Source organism: Eutrigla gurnardus, assembly GCF_963514095.1.
Source record: "Eutrigla gurnardus genome assembly, chromosome: 16".
In the NCBI taxonomy this organism is placed as follows: domain Eukaryota; kingdom Metazoa; phylum Chordata; class Actinopteri; order Perciformes; family Triglidae; genus Eutrigla; species Eutrigla gurnardus.
The window spans coordinates 20,014,773-20,037,885 of NC_139927.1; the positions used below are offsets into that span (position 1 = coordinate 20,014,773).

General features: G+C 41.9%; 2 protein-coding genes across 2 annotated transcripts in view; one reads left to right on the forward strand and one right to left on the reverse strand.

The window, feature by feature from the left end:
* xrn2 (5'-3' exoribonuclease 2) overlaps positions 1–20,023 on the forward strand; it is a 239,777-nt gene extending 219,754 nt beyond the window's left edge. The window contains exon 30 of the mRNA XM_084031057.1: positions 20,011–20,023. The gene's annotated coding sequence lies outside the window, so the exon portion shown is untranslated. The remainder of the gene's footprint in view (positions 1–20,010) is intronic.
* Positions 1–23,113, reverse strand: part of cnksr3 (cnksr family member 3) — a 42,103-nt gene that overhangs the window by 14,175 nt on the left and 4,815 nt on the right. The window contains exons 2-3 of the mRNA XM_084031066.1: positions 12,141–12,304; positions 339–541 (exon numbers count right to left, since the gene is read on the reverse strand). Of these exons, the coding sequence (XP_083887192.1) occupies positions 339–541; positions 12,141–12,304 (367 nt within the window). The remainder of the gene's footprint in view (positions 1–338; positions 542–12,140; positions 12,305–23,113) is intronic.

Below are 23,113 nucleotides of genomic sequence, written 5' to 3' on the forward strand. Positions count from 1 at the left end.
CTCAGTACAGATTTCATCACAGCTGAAGGTATTTTGTGTGCGGGATTTGACACACGACAGATGCCAGGTGTGTTATGTTTGAGTTAACAGCTGCAGTGAGCAGGAATGTTCTTCAAGCTAATACAAGCTGATACAAGCCGAGGAGAAGTAGCAGCAGACAGAGAGACGCACTGACAGCTGACAGACATCCTGCGTGTTATTAAGGACCAGCATTAATAACTACGTGTGTGTGTGTGAGAGTATATGGGATGGTGCTTTTGTTATTCTCTTACACGCCTACTGAACCAGAGAACTCGCAGGCCGTTCAGATAACACAAGGTATCTGGTATAGACCTTACCTGTCCAGCCAGGCCAGCAGACCCTTGGCGGGTCCAATCAGCTCGACCACGGCGGTGAGGAACTCGTTGGAGGGCTGATGGGAGATTTTGTTGTGGTAGGCGGGATTCTTCCTGCGCTGCGACACAGAGCTGTTCAGGTTGTGATGCGCTGCTCTCATCTTCCCCACCAAAGTCTTCAGGTTGTCTTTCTCCACACCGTAGTTCTTTTATTCAAAAAAAGAAGAGAAGAAATGGTTCAAATTTAAAATGATACATCTTACGTTCAGTATCATTACCATTATTATATGTATTATACTGTAATTAGGAGGGAGAACATTGGTCCACTTCTAGACAGGCTGCTCTGACTTCCAGACTTCAGAATGGATTTTAAAGCTTGACTGACTGATTTGGGATATTATACCGGTCAATCTACGTTCCTACCCTCACCTATGGTCATGAACTTTGGGTCATGACCGAAAGAATAAGATCCCGGATACAAGCGGCCGAAATGAGCTTCCTCCGCCACCCTGCGGAGGAAGCTCATTTCGGCCGCTTGTATCCGGGATCTTATTCTTTCGGTCATGACCCAAAGTTCATGACCATAGGTGAGGGTAGGAACGTAGATTGACCGGTAAACCGAGAGCTTCGCCTTTCGGCTTAGCTCTCTCTTTACCACGACGGACCGATACAGCGACCGCATTACTGCAGCCGCTGCACCGATCCGCCTGTCAATCTCGCGTTCCATCCTTCCCTCACTCGTGAACAAGACCCCAAGATACTTAAACTCCTCCACTTGAGGCAGGAACTCCCCCCGACCTGGAGGGAGCAAGCCACCTTTTTCCGGTCGAGAACCATGGCCTCAGATTTGGAGGTGCTAATCCTCATCCCGGCTGCTTCACACTCGGCTGCAAACCGCCCCAGGACATGCTGGAGGTCCTGGCTCGAAGGAGCCAACAAGACCACATCGTCCGCAAAAAGCAGGGATGAAATCCAGTGGCTCCCGAACCAGATCCCCTCCGGCCCACAGCTGCGCCTAGAAATCCTGTCCATAAAAATAATGAACAGGACCGGTGACAAAGGGCAGCCCTGCCGGAGTCCAACATGCACCTGGAACAGGTCTGACTTACTGCCGGCAATGCGAACCAAGCTCCTACTCCGGTCATACAGGGACCGAACAGCCCTTAGCAGAGGGCCCCCGACCCCGTACTCCCGAAGTACCTCCCACAGAATGCCACGAGGGACACGGTCGAATGCCTTCTCCAAGTCCACAAAACACATGTGGACTGGTTGGGCAAACTCCCATGAACCCTCGAGCACCCTGCGGAGGGTATAGAGCTGGTCCAGTGTTCCACGGCCAGGACGAAAACCGCATTGTTCCTCCTGAATCCGAGGTTCGACTATCGGCCTAATTCTCCTCTCCAGCACCCTGGAATAGACTTTCCCGGGGAGGCTGAGAAGTGTGATCCCACGATAGTTGGAACACACCCTCCGGTCCCCCTTTTTGAATAGAGGGACCACCACCCCGGTCTGCCAGTCCAGAGGCACTGTCCCCGACTGCCACGCGATGTTGCAGAGACGTGTCAACCAAGACAGCCCCACAACATCCAGAGACTTGAGGTACTCAGGGTGGATCTCATCCACCCCCGGTGCCTTGCCACCGGGGAGCTTCTTAACTACCTCGGTGACTTCAGCCCGTGTGATGGGTGGATGAACCTCTGAGTCTCCAGCCTCTGCTTCCCCAATGGGAGACGTGTCAGTGGGGTTGAGGAGATCCTCGAAGTATTCCTTCCACCGCCCGACGATATCCCCAGTCGAAGTCAGCAGCTCCCCACCTCCACCGTAAACAGTGTTAGTGGAGGGCTGCTTCCCCTTCCTGAGGCGCCGGATGGTTTGCCAGAATTTCCTCGAGGCCGACCGATAGTCCTCCTCCATGGCCTCCCCGAACTCTTCCCAGACCCGAACTTTTGCTTCAGCGACCGCCCGTGCTGCAGCACGCTTGGCCTGCCGGTACCCGTCAGCTGCCTCGGGAGTCCCCCGAGCCAACCAGGTTCGGTAGGACTCCTTCTTCAGCTTGACAGCATCCCTTACTTCTGGTGTCCACCACCGGGTTCGGGGATTGCCACCACGACAGGCACCGGAGACCTTACGGCCACAGCTTCGAACAGCCGCGTCAACAATGGAAGCAGAGAACAAGGTCCATTCGGACTCAATGTCCCCAGCCTCCCTCGGGATCTGGTCATAGCTCTCCCGGAGGTGGGAGTTGAAGACCTCCCTGACAGAGGGTTCCACCAGACGTTCCCAGCAGACCCTCACAACGGGTTTAGGTCTGCCAAGTCTGTCCAGCTTCCTCCCCTGCCAGCGGATCCAACTCACCACCAGGTGGTGATCAGTTGACAGCTCAGCCCCTCTCTTCACCCGAGTGTCCAAAACATACGGCCGGAGGTCAGATGACACAACCACGAAGTCGATCATTGACCTCCGGCCTAGGGTGTCCTGGTGCCATGTGCACTGATGGACACCCATATATATATATATATATATATATATATATATATATATATATATATATATATATATATATATATATAATGTCCTTTAAAAGTACCTAAGAAAAGTTGGAAACAGAAAAAGAAAAGCAATAAGTGGACATTGAACTGTTTTCAGTGGTCATTTGACTAGTACTTAAGAAAATGGCGATGGTTGTATGGTTGAAGTCAGTGGGGCTGGGAAGTGTTGTCGCAACTCACTAGGGAGCTCGTCCTTTTCTGGAGTGGTGGGGAGTGAGGAGGAGGGACCGTCACTAGCATGGTTCTGTTCACCAGCCTGCTGCAGTTCACCAGCATGGTGCTGTTCACCAGCATGGTTCTGTTCACCAGCCTGCTGCAGTTCACCAGCATGGTGCTGGTGCAGCTCATCGTCTGGAGCCAGTGTATCATTAAACAATGGGGGAATGAGCAAGCTGGCTAAGTAGCCAGCTGTCCGCGAGTTAGGTTTGCTAATTCCTCTGCTTTAAAGTTGCACTTGAACATGAGCCTCCTCTTTACTCATCTGCAAATAGCAATGTGCTTCCTCATGTGAAGAGTGCATGGATGAAGCATTAAGTTGTTGAATCCGACTCTCTCTTTGCTTCATAACATAACTACGCCACTAGTTTACTTTATACTGAAGAGACCCTGTAGTGGCCCTCTACAACGGAAAAAGAAATGCTACAACACATCCAGATGTCGCCACTCACAAAACAGACGCACACATTCCTGCAAACCAGTCACTTCAATAAGGTAACCGTAGTGATAGACCAACAAAAGCAAAAGTTGCTTGACTTGTTCAGAAAAATAAGAGATACTGTAGAGTAAACAAAGATGCTGCTGGAACATCTCGCTGACATTCACCTCACCAAGAAGGCTCCTGATCAATTAATCTGTTAATTAATTATTCAACCAATCAACACATGTCTGCCAGGGATCAAACAGCACACAACATGTTAAGTCAAATATGTATCAGCACACACATGACTTAATTCTAACCTTCATTTTTGGACATTTTTTCATTATGCAGATGATACTCTTGTCATCTTCACAGATCTATAATTTATTCTCAGTCAGCTGACGGTGTGAACACGGCGGCTCGCCTGAGGCACTCCTGCGGTTTGAGGTGCAGCGACAATCAAAACATCTGCAGCCGAACTGACATTCCGCCTGTTGACTGACTACACGGTTAAAATAACACTGATTCACCTTAACAAAACATGACAGAGTTCAAATTGCGTTTCACATCACGTTAGAAGTAACATGATCATATACTTCAATCAAAAACAGATTTCAAAAATGAAGTTAGATCTTTGTTAGCGTGAAACAGGGGCTATCTGTCTGGTGAGTCTCACTTCGGTTCACTCATTCCTTCATTAACTCACTCATTCATGTGCCAGAACATTATCAATAGGATAAAATAAGATAATCCTTTATTACTCCCATGGTGGGGAAATTTACAATGTACACCACTGTGAAATTTAATTATTCTGTGCAAAAATGTGAACTCAACCACACTGTCTTTCCCACAATTATATTTTTTACTGCTTACTTACTTATTGTACCTTTACTGTTAATATTTGGAAACATTTTGTATTGGAACATTTAAGCAATGCTGAAGCTCAATAGAAACTATTCTCTAGAGCTGCAACTAATTTATTTATCTCCTGTAGGACTTAACACAACACAATGACCCTCAGATAAATGTGCTGCATTCAGGGCATCACTTGTTGTTTACTAACTACTAAACGACATGACTGTCTTATTTTAATGCTGATAATAAAGCTGTGTTATATAAAGCGTCTCAGGTGGAAAACTGATCATCTGACAGCCAACGGAAACTGCTGCTGGAACAAACCTGCAACGGCGCTTCCTCTCTTTGAATGTGTGTGTGTGTGTGTGTGTGTGTGTGTGTGTGTGTGTGTGTGTGTGTGTGTGTGTGTGTGTGTGTGTGTGTGTGTGTGTGTGTGTGTCAGGGGAAGGGCGGGGGGTCTTTGTGACAGGTGGGAGGGGTCACATCTGTTTCCTGCTCCACACCAGAGAGCAGTAAACTAAGCTCTGTGCTGCAGAAAATATCCACTTGACCTTCAATTCAGTCTGACAGGAAGACTCTCCCTGAAACCCTCGAGCTGCTGCTGCTGATGAACGATCTATTCATGGCTCTGTTCAGTCTGATGTCATATCCAAGTCCCAGGGTCTCATTATTCCATTTATTCAGTTCCATTCACCGAGGAAGGTGGAAAGCTCTGGAAAAAGCAAGCAACTGAACTTCGAGTTGAGAAAATTTGTCACAGATGAGTAAATGTTCTTTCAGGTCTTTCAAAATTAACTTTGCTCACAAGTCGATGAGTATCAGCGAAGGCTCCTTCATAACCTTCATCTCAACTCCACATGAGTGTGTGGGTTTGAACTGTGAACCTGGTTTACGGCAGGTTCACAGTGGACCATGTAAAAGTACAGCTAAGTCGGGGTTTTGTTTTTAACAAAATAGCAAAATGATTGAAGTGTCACAAATGTGAAGACTTGCCACTTTTCCTTTTCATAATGTTAATATATTTGTAATAATGTTGAGGTTTAAACATAAGCATGGTGAAGGTGTCACTTTGGGATCTGGGTTTTTGTGACAGCATTTCTCACTTTTTTCATTACTTTTTTCTACAAACCAAAACAACAATCGATTAATAGAGAAAATATTCAGCAGATTAATCCATAATGAAAAGAATTGTGAATTCATAGTTCACAGTAAAATCCTGCTTTTACATGAATGCATGAGTCATAATACTCAGACAGTCATTTTATATTTTAATATGTATAAGTACATTTTTCTGACTGAAATACTTTTACTTATAAAATTTAGTATTTTTACAGTGTGGTGTGGTATTAGTACTTATACTGAAGAAATGGATCGGAATATTTCCACCAGCACTGCACTAAATATGCAACAATCAGAGTCATAACTTAAACGCAAATAAAGAAATGAGAAATAAATTTCCGAATCTGGAAACCCAGAAAATATTGTCGGAGCCCACCAGTCATTGTAATATGACTAAGAAAATGTGTTTTCAGGGCCTCTAATCATTTAGACTATTTGATAATTATTCAATGCTCTGTGTCATGTATATGCAAACTGCCCATAGGGGACTCCAGTCCCCAACTCTCCTGATCAGATAAGCAGTTGAGAGAAAAGAGGAAATTAAAAAGCTATTTATAATGTATTATTGTAGTAAGTGAGCCTGCATGTGGCGCTTAATGACTGAGGAGAAACATGGACCTGAGGCTGGATTATTGGGGGACCAGTACAGAACTACCTTCACATACAGCCCAGTAAGATCCAGAGAACCCTTTGCTTGAGTCCATCAGTTTTACTTCCACGATAATATCGGCATTTTATTTCCAACAAGCGGAGTCATGTCAGACCAAACCTATCTCCCAATTAGCAAATTTTTTACGAATTGATTCAATGACTGACAACTTTTGACAAAATCCAAAACTGTAAAAAAACAGTTTGCGTATAACTACTCTAGAGTAAAATACATTCAGTAGCACAACTTTAAACAGTGGTAATATGTCCGATAACTAGGGAAGGGTATCTTTTGAACATTTTCGATAGTGATTTTTAAGCCTTTAATTCAATCCCACAACAGTACTTTTTATATATAAAATTGCTTATAATGTAAACTTCTGTTTTCTTGAAAGGACAATCTTAATGACATATAAGTTCATTGCAACATTGCTGACAACACTTGGTATCGCATGTTGAAATGTCTGTCTTGTTTTCCATCTTCGAAGGCTATGCTCTAACTACCACAGAGCTCAGAAATTTGGAGCGGTTTTCCCTCAAAGTTTTTCGATACCGACATAATTGGGTACCCAGCCCTACTGATAACCGTCGCTGTCCTTTTATTTTCCCTGTTTGTTGGCGGTGACAGCAGAGTGTCAGGCTCCATTTAAAAAGGCTGCTGGATCCCATTCAGGTCAGTTGCACCATAAAACCTCAGCACTGACTGTAAATCCTCCTTTTCACTGTGACACAGACAGTCAGAGCTCATAAACAGCTGACTGAGGGGCTCTGTCTGCAATTCAACACAACTGTTTTAAACAAAAACTCTAAAATGTTTGGCTACTGTTGTGGTTCAGCTGAGGTCAAATACTTCATCTCTAAATAAACATCTTCAAACAGTTTGTAAAATTCCTTGTTTGCTTTTTGTTATGCAACTTACTTTTATGGCAAAGTATAGTAATTTCAGACAAGTTTTACTTGCGTCAGTCTAAATGCAGTTATTATTATTATTATTATTATTATTATGATGATGATGATTATAATTTCTTCTTATGTTTCAAGACGTACAGTGTTTTGAGGTAATCTAAATCAGTTCTCTGCAGAAACCTACAATGTTTTTTGTTTTGTTTTTGTTGTTGTTGTTCTTTACAGTGTAGATGTATTCAATCCAGCAGTGCGGGCGTGTTGCCAGATCTGCTGAAGACTGAAAAGAGAACAGCACTTTTTTTTACATCAGCACATTCTGTGGCATTAGAGCCAGGACGAGTAGCGAGCACTGCTATCAGACCATGTGATGGACATGGAGCCACTTCATGGTGCCGGATGCTCAGAGTGAACACGTTCACACGTTTAGAAGACATGTTGTTGCTGTGCAGCTGTTGGAAGCAGCAGAGCTTCATTACAAGAGGAGCTTCTTCTAGCAAAGATGCTTTTTGTACTAATGGAATGGAAGAAGTATTCAGATTATTTACTGCAATAATATCATACTGTGAAAATACTCCACTTCAAATAAAAGTCCTGTATTTAAATCCTTACTCAAGTAGAATTATGCAAGTATGATCAGTAAAAACTAAAGATCTTAATTTTCTTAAAAGTAGCAGGATGTTTCTGGATTACCATTGTGTGTGCTGGCTAGGTTTATCTACAGCATTAAAAGTCACTGAGGTCCAGTTACTAAAATTTCCTCCAAGTGAAGGTCCGAACCTCACAAGTCCAATTTATGTCTTATTGCCTACCCCACATTTTCATATGGTTTCAACAATATTTATTGTCAATTTTCAACACTTATAGTACAGTAATCAACTAGCTATTTTACCACAAATAAAAGTAGTCCCAAGCGAACTTAAGGCCTTTAAAAACAGAACACAACTCGTCTCTTTGTTTCCCCTCAAATAATGTCTCAGCAACAGCGTTCAAGCACTCCTTCACAATTGTCCCATCACTAAATGTTTTTTTATGTTGCCCCAAAATCCACGATACCTTTAGCGAACATTCGTTTGCACGTTGCTGGGCTGTAAATGAATGTGTGATGAGTTGGGTAGATCTGTCATACTGGCCTTGCAGTTCGGTTATTTTGCGTGCCCTCAGCTCGGAATTCAGTGGATAACTTTCCTCAAAATATCTGTGCTTTGTTTTGTAGTGGCGCTTCACATGGCCGCTTTTGATTAATGCTACGTTTTCGGAGCATACGGTTTGGAACTGCCTGCCGGACGAATGAACATATTTCTCCGTCCATTCATCTTGAAAACAACGGTTTTCCATATCAAACTTCCTTCTCTTGGAGCTGTCTCTCTTTTCTCTTGCTCTCTGGTGCGCTGAGGGTAAACAAACAATTTGATTGGCTCAATTCAGTGAAGTCATTGTCGTATTAACTGGAGTAGCTGCACCCACTGTAGCCGCGACAGTCGAAAAAAAAAAGATAATGCTCTATGAAAATGATCTATTCTCGTGAATTCATCAGAGATTGGTCATGGGTCCGGACAGAACCAACAATCGGTCCGGACCGCGGTCCACCATTTGGGGATGCCTGATCTACAGCAATGCATCATATTCTGTAAGTTCATCATCTGTCCTGTGAGAACAACGTATCTCTAAAAAGAGAAGTTAAAGTTTTCAGCTTTGTGATGATGCATTTACCAGCTGATCCAAGAGGCTTTTTAAAGAGTTTAGAAGGAGAGTTTTCCCAACACATAAAGAACACTTGATCCTTCAGTTTATCACAAACATTCAACATCAACACATCTGGAGATTTGTGGTTTTAACTGGACAGGAAGGGGATGAAAACATATGCAAAGTAACTAAGGCTGTCAGTAAAAGTACAATGTTTACCTCTGAGATGTATTAATGGAGGAAAAAAAGGACAATGTCCCAATGTCCTCCATCTGCCAACCAAGCTGACTGCAGGATCGATGTTACAGAAGTTCTGGTGGCTTATGAAGTCTACAAAATGCAGGTTGAAGTCATCAGAGTGTGAAGCTGCTTCAAATATTAATTTGTGGTGTAATACAACAGAGATGCTTGGGTTTGGGACAGGATTGAGAATTATTTTCTGTCCAAGCCTCTGCACGTGAAACAAAACGGTGAGTAACTTTTGGTTGTTGACCGTTAGCTGAATCATGCTCATCAGGTGAGCCCAGCCCAAACAGTTAGAATCATCAGCACAGTAGCTGCAGTTTATTTATTTGTTTCAAGTCTTGTGTATATATAGAGCGAACAAAATTTGAACGCAAATATACTAGGGTTTTGACTTTTGCCCAAAAATCATATTCGAAGTTCATTTGTTTATTAATATTCGAATATTTATTAATAATATTTTGACCATTAAATGCCTTCAGTAAGACCTATATGGTATGGTATGGTACTTAAGTTGTATATGTTTTGTCCACCAGAGGGCAGTGTATCAGTCGACGTCAATAGGCAGGCAACGATGTTTTCAGAACCTTTATTTATTTAAGGTCAGACACAAACTGTGTATGCATTCGGTTTCATCAAAATAAAGATAAATAAGCCATCAAAAATAAAGTAAAATAAGCCAGTCAGGCTAAACTGAAAAGACAAAATAACGGTAGGCCTAAAAACAAAACCCCATCCTACCAGCCATTAACGGCCCATTAACAGATTGTTTCGCTCACATAAAGATCTGAGGGGTATTCCACCAAACTCGCTAATTAAAGCGGCGCTTACCTGGTTAAGCCTGGTTAGAACTAACGCCAACTTCCACTTGCGGCTAAAGCCGTTCCATTAACGCATTTCAGCCGCGCCTTGTAGAGGCTAATTCAAGCCAGGTTAACGTTGTCGTGTGTTACGCACGTTCACGGGATATGAAGCCAGCCCAGAACCGTGAATGTCGAATCATCGAGAAAATGGCAGAAAAGACCAGAGCAAAAATGATTGATGGAACTGTACGAAGAGTACAAACCCATCATAACCAAAAAAGGGAATACTGTAGTGATAAATAAAAATCGCGAGGCTGCTTGGGCAAGAATTGCCGAGCGATTAAATACGGAAGTACCGTTAAGAGTAACATGTTCTAATATAACACTGACTACAAATTCTCCAACGTGAGGATAGTGTAGAGGTAACGCGCCGGCTTTGCATGCCGCCGGCCACGGTTCAATTCCCGACCATGGAAGTTTAAGAAACTTCTTTCTTTGGCCGGAACTCTCTCTCTCTCTCTTTCTCTCTTTTTTTTTTTGATAGGCCTAGTAAATGCATCTACATTGACCAACTCATTTATCTCAACAATTCAATGAACACATTCAATGAACCTATTAATGAACTCACCTGAAAGGAATTTATTTGGCTGGAAATTGCATGCAGCAATGCCTTTGTCATTGGGATCTATAACATGCTGTTAATAATAACATCTTCATGCCTTTCATGTTTTTGCAAGTTATATTTGGGTTCTGGGGAAATTGTATGACATATTTATCATAGTTAAGGTAAAATGTTGGTCTAATTCTCTGATCTAAAGACAATTATACAGGCAAAAAAAACAACAACAAAAACACACATGAGATGTCCTCGCCGGGATGTGAACCGTCGATGCCCACGTCCGGGGGCAGGAGCATCACCACTCACTCAACTGGGGGTTTTAGATAAAAAATATGGCCAGTCGGACTTAAACAAAATAAACGATTTATTCATATTTTTTTAATTGCAAGCATGTATTTTTAGATGCTTGATGAAAATATAGTCTGTTTGTACTTCATATATGTAATTTTGGTAATTTTTGGTCTTTCATGTGACGAAATCACGAGGACTAGGCTTGGCGGAACCTTCTGCTGGTACAGTTGTTTCCGACAGACGGACTTCTCTGAAACCCCCGCTAAAGTAAGCCTGATGGTTAGCCTGCCCCGGGGCAGGCTAGTTTGGTCGGATAAATTCCCATGGTTACTTAGCGGAGAGTGCCTCAAGTCACGTTGATGGAACGCAACTCTCGCTAAAGGTAGCTAGGCTTATCGAAATTAGCCCGGCTTTGCGCTTAGCGAGTTTGATGGAATACCCCTCTGGCTGGCTGCAGTTTATTTGGCTACAGACTTTTTTAAGTTATTTGCCAAAAATACCAGGTGATTCACATGTTCAGACATTATCGGGGCCATCAGTGGCGACTGTTCGGCGGTGTTTGTTTGCCTATTTACCGGCAGTATTCCGGGCGGCGCGTCTAGAGTTTGCGGTTCTCGGGACGGAGCGCGAGTGCGGGCTGTTGTCGATGTTGACGCGGCCATTGTTCTGCAAAATTGCCGCAAACCAGGACGCTAACGTCACCTATAGGAGCCCAGATGACCAATGATAGCCTTGCTAATGAGCTCGCGATTCACACAACTTCACCAGGCGTGGAAAAAGCCTCGGAATCTGAATTGAAAACAACGTTCAAGCAAAGACATTTACAAAAAATAATGCCCATAACAGGTTCGAATATTAAGGGCTGCCTAATATTCGTTCGAATATATATATATTTTTTTATATTCAAATTATATTCGAATTATATTCGAATAACGAAGTTCGGAGTCAAAGCCCTAAAATATACATCGACTGCCTGATGCAACACTGACCAAAGCCGACCGCCTCAATATTCTATCGTAATTAGGGCAATCTAGGGGAATTCTAGGGAAGGGGCGTATTTTTTTTTACAATGTACAAAATTGAGGGTGAAAATTCCTGTATTTTTTCATGTAGTATTAAATATGTCATAAAACAAATATAAGTTTTGTTCCCAACCCCAATATCGCACTTCTTTCCATCCTGGGAGAGGGATCCCTCCTCAGTTGCTCTCTATGAAGTTGAAGTTGAATGTTGATGAAGTTTTTCCTATCTGCTGCGAGGGTCCAAGGACAGAGGATGTTGGATGTTGTCCATATTTTCAAGCCGCCTGAGGCCAATTAGTGATATTGAGCTATATAAAATAAAATGTAACTGAATTGAACTTACTGAACTGTGACAGGTTTGATGTTACCCCACTAATAGAGGAAAATCCCTGACAATGACAGAGTTTGCCTGATGCCGGGTGTTACTGACCAGTGCGCAGAGCAGATCCATGGCCTCTAGCAGAAGCTCCTGGTGTCCGACCCGCGACAAGCCCAGAGACAGCAGCTCCTGGTGGGAGATCCTGAGCAGCTTCTCCCCGTCTACCTGCTGCCGCTGGAAGGACGGGATGTACTGCTGCAGGCTGTCGTCCAGACCTGTGGGGACAGACGGAGACACAGCACACTGAGAGGGGACACCAAGGAAAGAGGGAGGAGAAACTTTCACAAAGCATGTCTGTGCTTTCTGTAGGTTGGTTTGGTTTTATTGTCAGCATTAAATAGGCATTTAAAAACATATTAATAGGGCACAGGGAGGAAAAGGAAAATGACATGTGAGTGAGAGTAAACGATACCAAGGCAGTTTCCATTCAGCAGCTGAGTTTCAGTGAAAGTCGGCTCTGTTATGACCAATTCAAGTTTGACAGCAAACAAAGCTGCTGAGTCAACACCGACTTATTGACTCTTCCTGCTGATCCATCCCGGGCTAACACCATCCTGCCACCTCCCCTCTCCTCTCCTCTGGATCAGTCTAAGGTCCCAGGTTTGATCCCTCACATGTATCACCATCAACTATATGGTGCAATATAAGATAAGATTCGGCCCAGTATTACAGCAAAACACAGAATTTCCTCCTCCTGTCCAACTCAATAATAAGGTTTGCCCGCTTGTCCGGGGCAAGTAAAATGCCACATCAGGCTACTACCGCTAGCAGCAAAAAATTATTTAACACATCATTTTTCGGATGTGATGATGACGTAGTAAAGGAGTGAGACTTCTTGCTTCCTTTTCATCTTTGTTGGGAGTTGCACAGGAAGCTAGTTTTTCAATTATCCTGGCAACAGGATAGGTTGGGTGGCGTTACAGGATGTGGACGAAATTCCAGATTCATTAACTTAAAGATTAAACATGACACATGAAACCATGTTTTTTTCAGCGGGTCTTACATTTTTGGATGAAAACTGGAAACTAGCGATTTCGAAAACTGAAAATGTCTTAAATTCAACAAATTCAGTGCAAACTCATTGACATCCACTCATTATAAAAAAGTTTCCCATTGCATTTCAACTAATATTTAAAAAGGCATGAAAAAGTATTTTAAAGCAGACTCCATTCAATTAACACCAGAAGCATTGAGACATTGTTGTCCTGAGATGAATCCATTCTGCAGGACTAGCAAATGAGACCTGGACTGTTCTGGACGGACAGAGTCCCAGCTTCAATCATGAGAACTAGACACAGGGTTGGTGCCCGATTACCAAATTACCAAAATCTTCTGGCAATCTTCCGCATCCATGGCTCCACAGAGCAAACCCCCAGCGTTTCCTTTAACCCCACTACCCAGCCCTCGCTGCAGCCTCAGAGAGGAAGGAAAATAACTCTGGATTCAGCTATGAGTGCATTTTACAGCTTTTTGGAGCTAATGATTTAAATAGGGGCTATTCAAGTGTTTGAAACAGGAAGTTGACTCACAAAATGTGAAAAAGTCATTTTGGGCCCCATGGCATCACATGATGCACCCTAAAATTGTAATTCCACCGTTTGACCACTATGTAAAATTTTCTTCAAAGCCCGGTGCTCCTCCTGAGGTTTTGCCTTCGATCCCTATGACCACATGCAACACTGAGCGAGACACCGCCAGCTCCGACGGCGCCAATCTGTGCCCTACCATGAACTCCGACCTCTGACCTCTGGGTGAAAGGCAGCAGCGGGAGACAAGATAAAAGAGTTCTCATCTCTGGATCAATGGAGGAGCATCAACAGACATCCACCACATGATTCTACTGACACACAGCAGTACAAGCAGACAGAGTTCACCTCCAGGAGTATTAGGATGTTTGACTAAAATCACATTGAAAAATTTGAGATTTAAATATAAAATCTGTTATTGATAGTAAAGCCTGGTTCAGTCAATTTAATGTTTGAAAACTTTAATAATAATAATATATAAGTATATAACTCAGGAAAAAGGAAACAACTCTATACCTAAAAATTACCACTAAAGAACAGTGATATCTCACACAGAAAATCTGACAAACGGCGAGCAAAGGCTCAAATGTTTCATCTTGTATCAAATGTATCACCTTTACAATTCAGAATCATCAATCAAAAAACATGATGTTAAATGACACGTCAATTTGTCCACTGACAACTGAAAATGTAACAATTTGGATAGATCATTTAAGTAATTTTTTGGGCTAAAATACTGAAAATGTAGCCTACTCATCCAGGTTATTATATGTGATTATTTGCTGCTTTTCTATAATCCTAAATTCTGTTGGTTAAAAATGAAGGTGTATCGTGGGGTTCTGGATATTTGTGTTGTACATTTGTTGTAAATTATTTCTCATGTTTTTCAGACCAAGCAATTATCATGACGATGATTGCCAGACTATTCAATAATGATTAAATGTTCTCTACATAATATTCAGAGCATTGATATGTCTATGTAAAGATATAGTTGAGTAATCCACCCAAGTAGAAAATGACGCCACTCTCCCTCTGTGTGTTGTAATTCAAGCTTCTCCTTGCTTTGTTTACACAGCTGGGCTGGCTGCGCATGTCTTTTTGTTCATGTCTGTTAGCTGTGTGAATCACCAGAGGCCCCACGATACGATATCATCACGATACGATCTTATTGCGTTTTGAAACTTTTTGCGATTATTGGAATTTATTACCCTTTTTAACTGCAAATTATGCAGTTTGTCTACATGTTTTATCTAATGGATACAGTTTAAGTTCATCTCATGTCAATCATTCTTATTGCAGTAATATGAGAATGTGTGTGTGATCAACACTCCATCTTTGTCTTGACCGACTTCCTGCCAATCCCACTGACTTTACCTATGACCAAATAAGAAAAGGACATCTAGTGGACTGATAAAGAAATTGGTTTAACATGTATTTGCAATATTGCTGATTGATATAATAAAAGATCCGTACTTGGTGTCTGTGTATAGATACAATATTGCCACACAAAATATAGCAATTCTATGCTGTATTGAGTTTTCCCCCCACACATTCACGCATGCGAGTGTGCCCCACTTGCTAGCTCCTCTGTCTCTCTGCAGTGTGCTTATACATCGGCTTCAACTGATTACGTCTTCCTGACCCACCTTCCGCCAAATACTATTAGCTCTTTTGCTGTTTTTTTACACTGTATTAGCGAGCAAGCCGCTGGCTCAGCCATCGCCCTGGTGGGAACCATTGAGAGGCAACATTAAGTCTGTCTTTGTCGCATTACGATATCATAATGCAGAAAATTTGTAAATCAAACTCCCTCAAATATCAGTTAAAAGTTGATGCTTAACATTTTAAAGTGGCAAAAGTTTAGAGAAAGTGCAATGCCATTCAATTTAGACACTAAAATAGCATGGGTAGAATAACATGGAATTGATCACCTCTAAATGTTTACATTTGTACACTTTCAACTGTGTAGAATTCTAAAATAAAAATACAGCTTGAGAAAGCTTTTGAACTGAAGAGTCCACCAAATGGCAGACATTGTGAAGCCCTTCGCACCGGGCCGGATCAACTGGCCAACAAAATGCCTGAGCTGGTGTGAACAGTGGAGAAGAAAACAACTGCCCTGCATGTGGTCATTAAAGTGTCCCAAAGAAACTCCATGACTCCTGTTCGTCTTCAGACGGACACGCAGGACGACAGATGGCCAACACTCATGCTGACAGCAGGGAGGAAACATTCTTCTTTAACTAACTGCTGATGTGACACCTCTGTGTTGTCACCAGCTCACACCTCCGACACCAAGAATAACACACTGTGAGACTTATCACATTAAAGGAAAACACCACCGCATTTCCATACTGAACTATGTTCTGCTCTGATCTTAGACGAGGTGATACATACCTCCCTCTCCTCTGTGCGTGCACTCAATGGCTCTTGCGCGCACTCCGCGCAGCGCTAATTTGCTAGCATGTAGCTTGTCCTTAGGATCCAAAGGGGGGTGAAGTTAGAAGCGACCAAGCACTTCCACGTTGTCCCTATTTAAATACGGTTACGTGAGTAGTTACACGACCCAAGTTTGGTTACACAAAATGAAACATGCCAATTTTTCTAAGCGGATAACAAGGATAACTATATAATATATGGCGGAATAACAACTGGAAGCACTTCGACGTCGGCGCAGTAATATCATCACTCCGCTCCCCCTCTTACTTCCGTCAATAGAACCTATGTGACCTGCACGCCGTCGCCTGCACTACCTGTAGTAGTTTGCGCACAGTTGAGGAAGCATCAGGTTGTAGTAAGATAGTTTGTGAACAATCAAACATCATGGTTATAACGTGCATCGTACAGGGTTGTGAAAACAAGCAGAAGGTATATAGTCCCGTCATGTTTTGAGTGATGATATTACTGCGCCGACGTCGAAGTGCTTCCAGTTGTTATTCCGCCATACTATATAGTTATCCTTGTTATCCGCTTAGAAAAATTGGCATGTTTCATTTTGTGTAACCAAACTTGGGTCGTGTAACTACTCATATAACCGTATTTAAATAGGGACAACGTGGAAGTGCTTGGTCGCTTCTAACTTCACCCCCCTTTGGATCCTCAGGAATATACTGGGACAAGTTACATGCTAGCAAATTAGCGCTGCGCGGAGTGCGCGCAAGAGCCATTGAGTGCACGCACAGAGGAGAGGGAGGTATGTATCACCTCGTCTAAGATCAGAGCAGAACATAGTTCAGTATGGAAATGCGGTGGTGTTTTCCTTTAAAGAGCCAAATCACTTCTATATATTCCAAAAAGGTATCCAAAATTGATCAGACAAAATCAGTTGTCACCTAGGGTTTAAAAATTGTGTGGCTAAAACACTGAATTGAGATAATTAAAAATAATAATGTGTTCATTCTTAAAGTCATTTCACAGCAAAGAAACATTTCTATGGAAATTTATAAAAACTCTTACGAATGCTTGCATGACCCTGTGGAACATTACTCTGGGGACATTTTTTTCAGACGGACCTCGATGGATTTCTACCTGTGGAAACTTACATGCATACGTATGTTTGATTAATGAAATCCTTTGTTACAAGGGGTGTCATAGCGTCAAGCATAGGTCCAGGTTGCTTTCTGCCAAAATAAGGGGAAGTCTCATCAATTTGGTTTCCTCAGAGAAATATTCAAATTCCTGGCCTGCATCATGCACCACAAAACTCCATGATACCAGGTTTGATGGTGAAAATCCCAACATATTTCAAACAAAACTGCTTTTGTCACTGACAGACAGTGGCTGGCGATAGTTTGTGGTCACCAGGAATGTGTTGGCGACAGCGTGGTTCACATTACTGACACCCGAGGAGGCCGATAATCTCTCAGCTGCACAGCAGGGTCGGCTAAATGTCACGCGACAGCCAAATCACCTGCTAATGAAAGCACGCCAACGCCGGGCCAAGCCGTCCTGCAGAGCACACTGCAGAGAGTGTCACGCTTCACAGGCAAAGCTGAGCTCCTGTTGAGCTTCTACATGATTATTCCTTCAACACGAGCACAATCATCCAAGTCATGTGGGATAATATGGACAGTCCAAAATCACCAACATCAACAGCAGTTCATCTTCATCTTCTTAAAATAAATGAAAGTGTACTCTCCACGATCTGTTTTTAATTTGGATAAAAATATGGATTTGAGATGAAAACAAGTTTACATTGTGAAATAACCTGGAATATAAAACAAAAACGCTTCCAGAGTCCGGCACCATGCCAACATCCATAGCTGGATCCAATGTTCTCATGAAAATTAAATGTCATTAATTATATGACAGTTGAGACTTCTTTCTCGTTCCACATTTTGATCATTGCAGTCAGGCTTGGCAATTGGCCCAAACTTTTGTAAATTGGTTTCAAATGGCTTTCGGGCTCACTCACTGCACTGAATTACTGCTGAGCGGTTTGTGTTGGCTCTGGAGACGCTTTGGAACTCAGCAAACTGTGGCTGTCTGAATGAAGACTACAACAACTACAGATAAGTTATGTTAAGATAAAAGATAAACTTCACATAATTATAAATGTATGATTGATATTAAAAACTGTGCTGATGATATTTGCACCAGTTTGAAGCATTTCATTTAACATTTTGTACATTACTTGTATACAATAAATATTAATCTACGCTGTAAATATTTGAAGACCTACCACTATATTGCACATTTTCATGTGTTTGTTTTTTAATAAACAGAATCTATTTTTTTTTCCATTTAGAGCTCACACAGAGATCAGGTTCAGTTGCGTTGTTCGAGAAAGGGGTAAGTGAGAGGTGCTGAAATATTCACTGCTCGATGCTGTTGTTGTAAACAGCAGATGAGAGGAAGGTGGGCCGAACCTGAAACACGCTCACTGCTTTATTCTCCTCACCAGTTTTGCAATCAAACAAACAGGAGGAAATTTGTTGGGGACTTTTTTCAGGGGTCGTCCACACGTACCAAAACAAACTTTTTACTCCGTTTTGCCTTGGCGTCGTTTGAAGAAAATCTGCATCCAGACGAATCCACTGAAAATGACTCAGCGCTCTGTAGTACATATTCCAGGCCCTTATGCGGCGCTGTTTCTGCTACAAAAATAAATCAAGAACGCAGAAGAAGAGACGGAGCTGACCGGATATTTGCCGTTACTATGACAACACGTGAAAGCTACAGCTAATCTCCACCCGACCACCCGATCAATAAACACCCATAAGATGACAATTTGGCCCGTATAGACAATAAGCATCAACAGCCGTCACCCTAAGGACCTTGACGAGGCGGTGTCACACGTTGTGATGGATTAATTAGAAAAATAAATGCCTACATTCATGGGAAGTTAGCTAGCAGTTGTTTGTTAGCATCGTATTAACGTAGCATATCTGCAGAATATTGCCCCCCTCTCTTGGCTCTCGGTTTTCATACAGTGGCCCTAATACGTCGTCATACAGACGAGCAGAATATCTGCTACGAGCACGGAGGCCGCCACGAAACGGAGGGGTGCTGTTTTTTTCTTGTTCACCCTGAGAGCTGGTCGTTTTCTGGCCGTGAAAACGCCGGATCCGTATGGACGGCCGGCCGAAACGCACAAGACTTGTGCATTTACGCACAAAAAACGTTTCCGTATGGACGGGGCCTCAGTGGTGCTCTAGTGAGTATTAGTGATTAGTGATACTTAGCCACAGGGTGATTGCGTGTTTGTATTCATGCTAATTTAATGATGGCTCATTGATGTGTTTTAGTGGAGCTCTATGACCCAGAGGAAGAAAAGACATCATCACACAGTAGATACATTTATCACTGGTTTTGGTCTTTATGTTGGATTTGTTGACAGTTATTCAATCATTGTAAAATTGTCTCTCATGCTTAACACTTAAGCAGCAGGATGCCTTTTGTGTTTTCCAACAAATCTTTATCTAATAAACTGTGAGGTCATAGCAGAGTTCACATGAGAAAACAGCTTGCTTTTATATTTGCTCTTTGAAAAGCACTTTGAAACTGGTCTGTTTGTTGACAGAATGAATTTGACTCATGAGACTGGTGAAAGTGCACAGACACGTTTTAACCCTGGCAAATTTCTCACTGACTTCCTTTACAAGTCAGTATGTTGTGATACCTCACATAACATACAAAATGTATATGTAATGTATTTAAATATTTTTTAAGTGCATTCCCAGAAGCACCCGTTTCCACAATTCACTTTAGTCACACATAAGAAAAGTTCATTTCTCTGTCTGGAGTCTCCTGTCTGAACGGGCTTATATTAGCAGACGACTAAGGGCCTCTTCTATAGCTGTTGGTCAGCTAGTGATGGGAAACTCTCTGTGACCGACAAGCAGCAGCAACAGCAACAGCAGCAGCAAAAGCAAAAGCAGCAGCAATAGCAACAGCAGCAGCAGCAACAACAGCAACAGCAAAAGCAGCAGCAATAGCAACAGCAGCAGCAGCAACAACAACAGCAACAGCAGCAGCAACAATAGCAACAACTCAGGGTGGGAAAGTTTTACTTGTTACTACAGTAACAAAATCTCGAAAAAACGTTCCGATGTTTGCGTATCCTGGCCTTAGGCTACGTTAAACGTGTAAACGGTCTCACTTAAACCAGGAACATTATTCCTTTGCGTTTTAAAATAGTTCCGCATTAAGAGGCATGCACACGGATCCACAAAAACAAACCTAAACGCTGTAGTATGCATGCCAGGTCAGTAGTTGGCAGTGAACCTTTCTAATAAATAGCCCTTCTTGACAATTGGTGCATGTTAATAATCTGTCTCTGCTGATCACAGTAATAGTGCTTGGTAAAAACGAACGGTCAGAACGTAAAAATACTTTTACACATTATGTTGAAAACATTGTGTAAAGGGTTCACATAGACAGTAGTGGGTAGTTGACGACGTAGATACAGTACGGTCCGTCTCTTAAAAATCTGGCCTGACAGTAATTCAGAGTATTTATAAGGAATGCTGAGGGTAAGTGGGTTAGACAGACCGGCTGCAGTCAAACACGCGAGGAAGTCAATAAAGAGAAAGAGCTGCAGGTGAAACTCCAGCTGCTCATAAACAGTCCGGTTAATCATTTGTAAGAAACATTAAAACAAACATGTTGGGCCTCATTTTACAGAGCGCTATGACAAGAAGTCCAACCTCAAAATACACAAATCTTTCTCACTAGGAGGGAACATTTGAAAGATATTTGTCATATGTGTTATTGAAATGTCTGAAAATGTTATTATTATTATTATAGTATTAATAATTTCCCTCAGTCTTCAGCTGTCTCGTTTTATCTGACAAATACAAAACACAAAAGATATTCAGTTTAGGGATGCAAATTATCGAGTAATTCATTAATCGATAGTTGTTTCATCTTATCGATCGATCGATTAATTGATAAGCGGCAATTCTTCTGAGAAGCTGAATTTCCCTCTGAATAGGTTCTATCTACTGTATACGTAACATCAAATGCTATCTTCCTTATGATATAAAGAAAAATGCAAATCATATTTTGAATAATTTAATTTTAATGCAGCAATTTGGGGAATTTTGAGAACCAAAATATGACATATTGGTAATCGATAATCGATTAATTGTTTGCATCCCTAGTTTATCATTATTGTACAGCAACAGAAAACTTCCTATCCAAACATTTGAGAAGCTCGTTAATTGTTCCAAGTTTTGCATTAAAGAATTACTAAAAATGATCATTTAATTATCATTTGTTAGATATTTTTCTGATAACTAATTGATCTAAATTTGAAACTCAAAAACAAAGCTGTTTTTAACTTGATTTAGGGGAAAATATTGAAAATAACAATCACGCCTGTAGTTTGACAACCTTCATTTTAAGTAAAAGCCTCCAGACGAGATCAAACTGCACGATAACATTCCTCTACATTAAGATTCTGTCCCGGCTGAACTCTAAATCCCTGTTCATTACAACAAATGGCATGTGTTGTGTTATGAAAGCACAAAGACGGAGTTCGGACCTAACACTCCCCCAGCTGGGGGCAACAAAAAGAATATTTACCCCACCTCCATCACAACAGGACAAGGGTGGAGAGGAAAAGTGGCAAAAGAGCACTGAGGCTATTCATAGCTTCACTGGGCCTCTCTACTGGCCATTCATCTCATTGGTATGAGGCGACGGAGGGGGGACACAAACACACTGTTGAACAAACACCATTCAAGAGGAAAAAGGATTTCCTTGAGCGTTGGGCAGATTTGTGCTCAGAATTCTTGTGAAATCAAACAAACAGGGCTTGTGGGAGTTCACTGTATACTAAGCAGAGCTGAGCTGTGATCCCATTTTCACCAGTAACAGCTGGACAGTGGTGCAGATCTACTAGAATGGATGGTCCACACTGCCAAAATGAAAATGTCTGTGTTACTGGTAAGCGAGGTAGAGGTAGTGCTGAATGATTCATTGTTTTTTACAAATTGCATATTCACTATTGATGCACATTCTGCCATTAGTTTATGGTCATTACACTGTTGGTGGGTTAGAACGCAAAGACGCATAGTCATGCACCAACAATGGCAGGAAACTAGAAGGCCATAGATGCTTTTAAACCCAACGTCAACAAACTATGCGTATGCATCTTTGCAACGGAAGGGGCATTTTGCCCCAGCCATCCAGACAGGTTAGAAACTTTAAACATTTAATAAAAAAATGGTTACCAGCATCGAAATGTCTGATTGTTACATGTTTGATTGTCAGAATCAAGATCGCAGCCGTTTCAGAGCAACAGGTGTTTCAGTCTAACAAGTGACTGTGTTCATTTGTGACCTTCAGCTGACCTTTCTGTGGGTGCTCAGAATAACTGTTTGGTGGTAGGTGTAGATAATAAACACAGATGAGTGTATATTTAAAATGTATTAATATGGTGATCATATTTAGCAAGTTGATGTGACAGTGATTAGCATGCTAGCATTAGCAAGTCCAGTCATTAGATTTAAAGGTGTCCTGTCGTGGACCAAGGGGTTGGAGAAGCAGAAACGTTGGTGGCATGAAACGAGGACAACATCCTCATCACCAAATCAAAAGCTGTGCTTTCACTTGTTTTCCACAGTGAACATTTATACGACCACATCCTGCCGTTCTACAGTTACACCATTATGTTATGTCATATCACGGAGACCAGTCCTGTGGTTCTTAATCATTCAGTTATGACATTCAGGTGGTTGGAGCCGTTAGCACTGACGCAGGTTGAACAAATCTCACAATCTGCTTTACTAGAATCCACTTACTGACACGACTCAGTTCCCACATAGTCCATGTTTCTATCTCACAGCAGAAGGATCATGGGAAAGTTGTTGTTACTGATCAACTTATTTAGGAATATCAATTCCCTTTTCAGTTTTATATTGTTACTGTATGTTATAATTTAATACATTTAGGAATTGTTGTTTTTTTAAAACAAATAAACCATTTGAGGACATGCTTTTCTATACAATTTTGTATTGGGCACTTTAAAGACCAAAAAATAAATAAATAGAT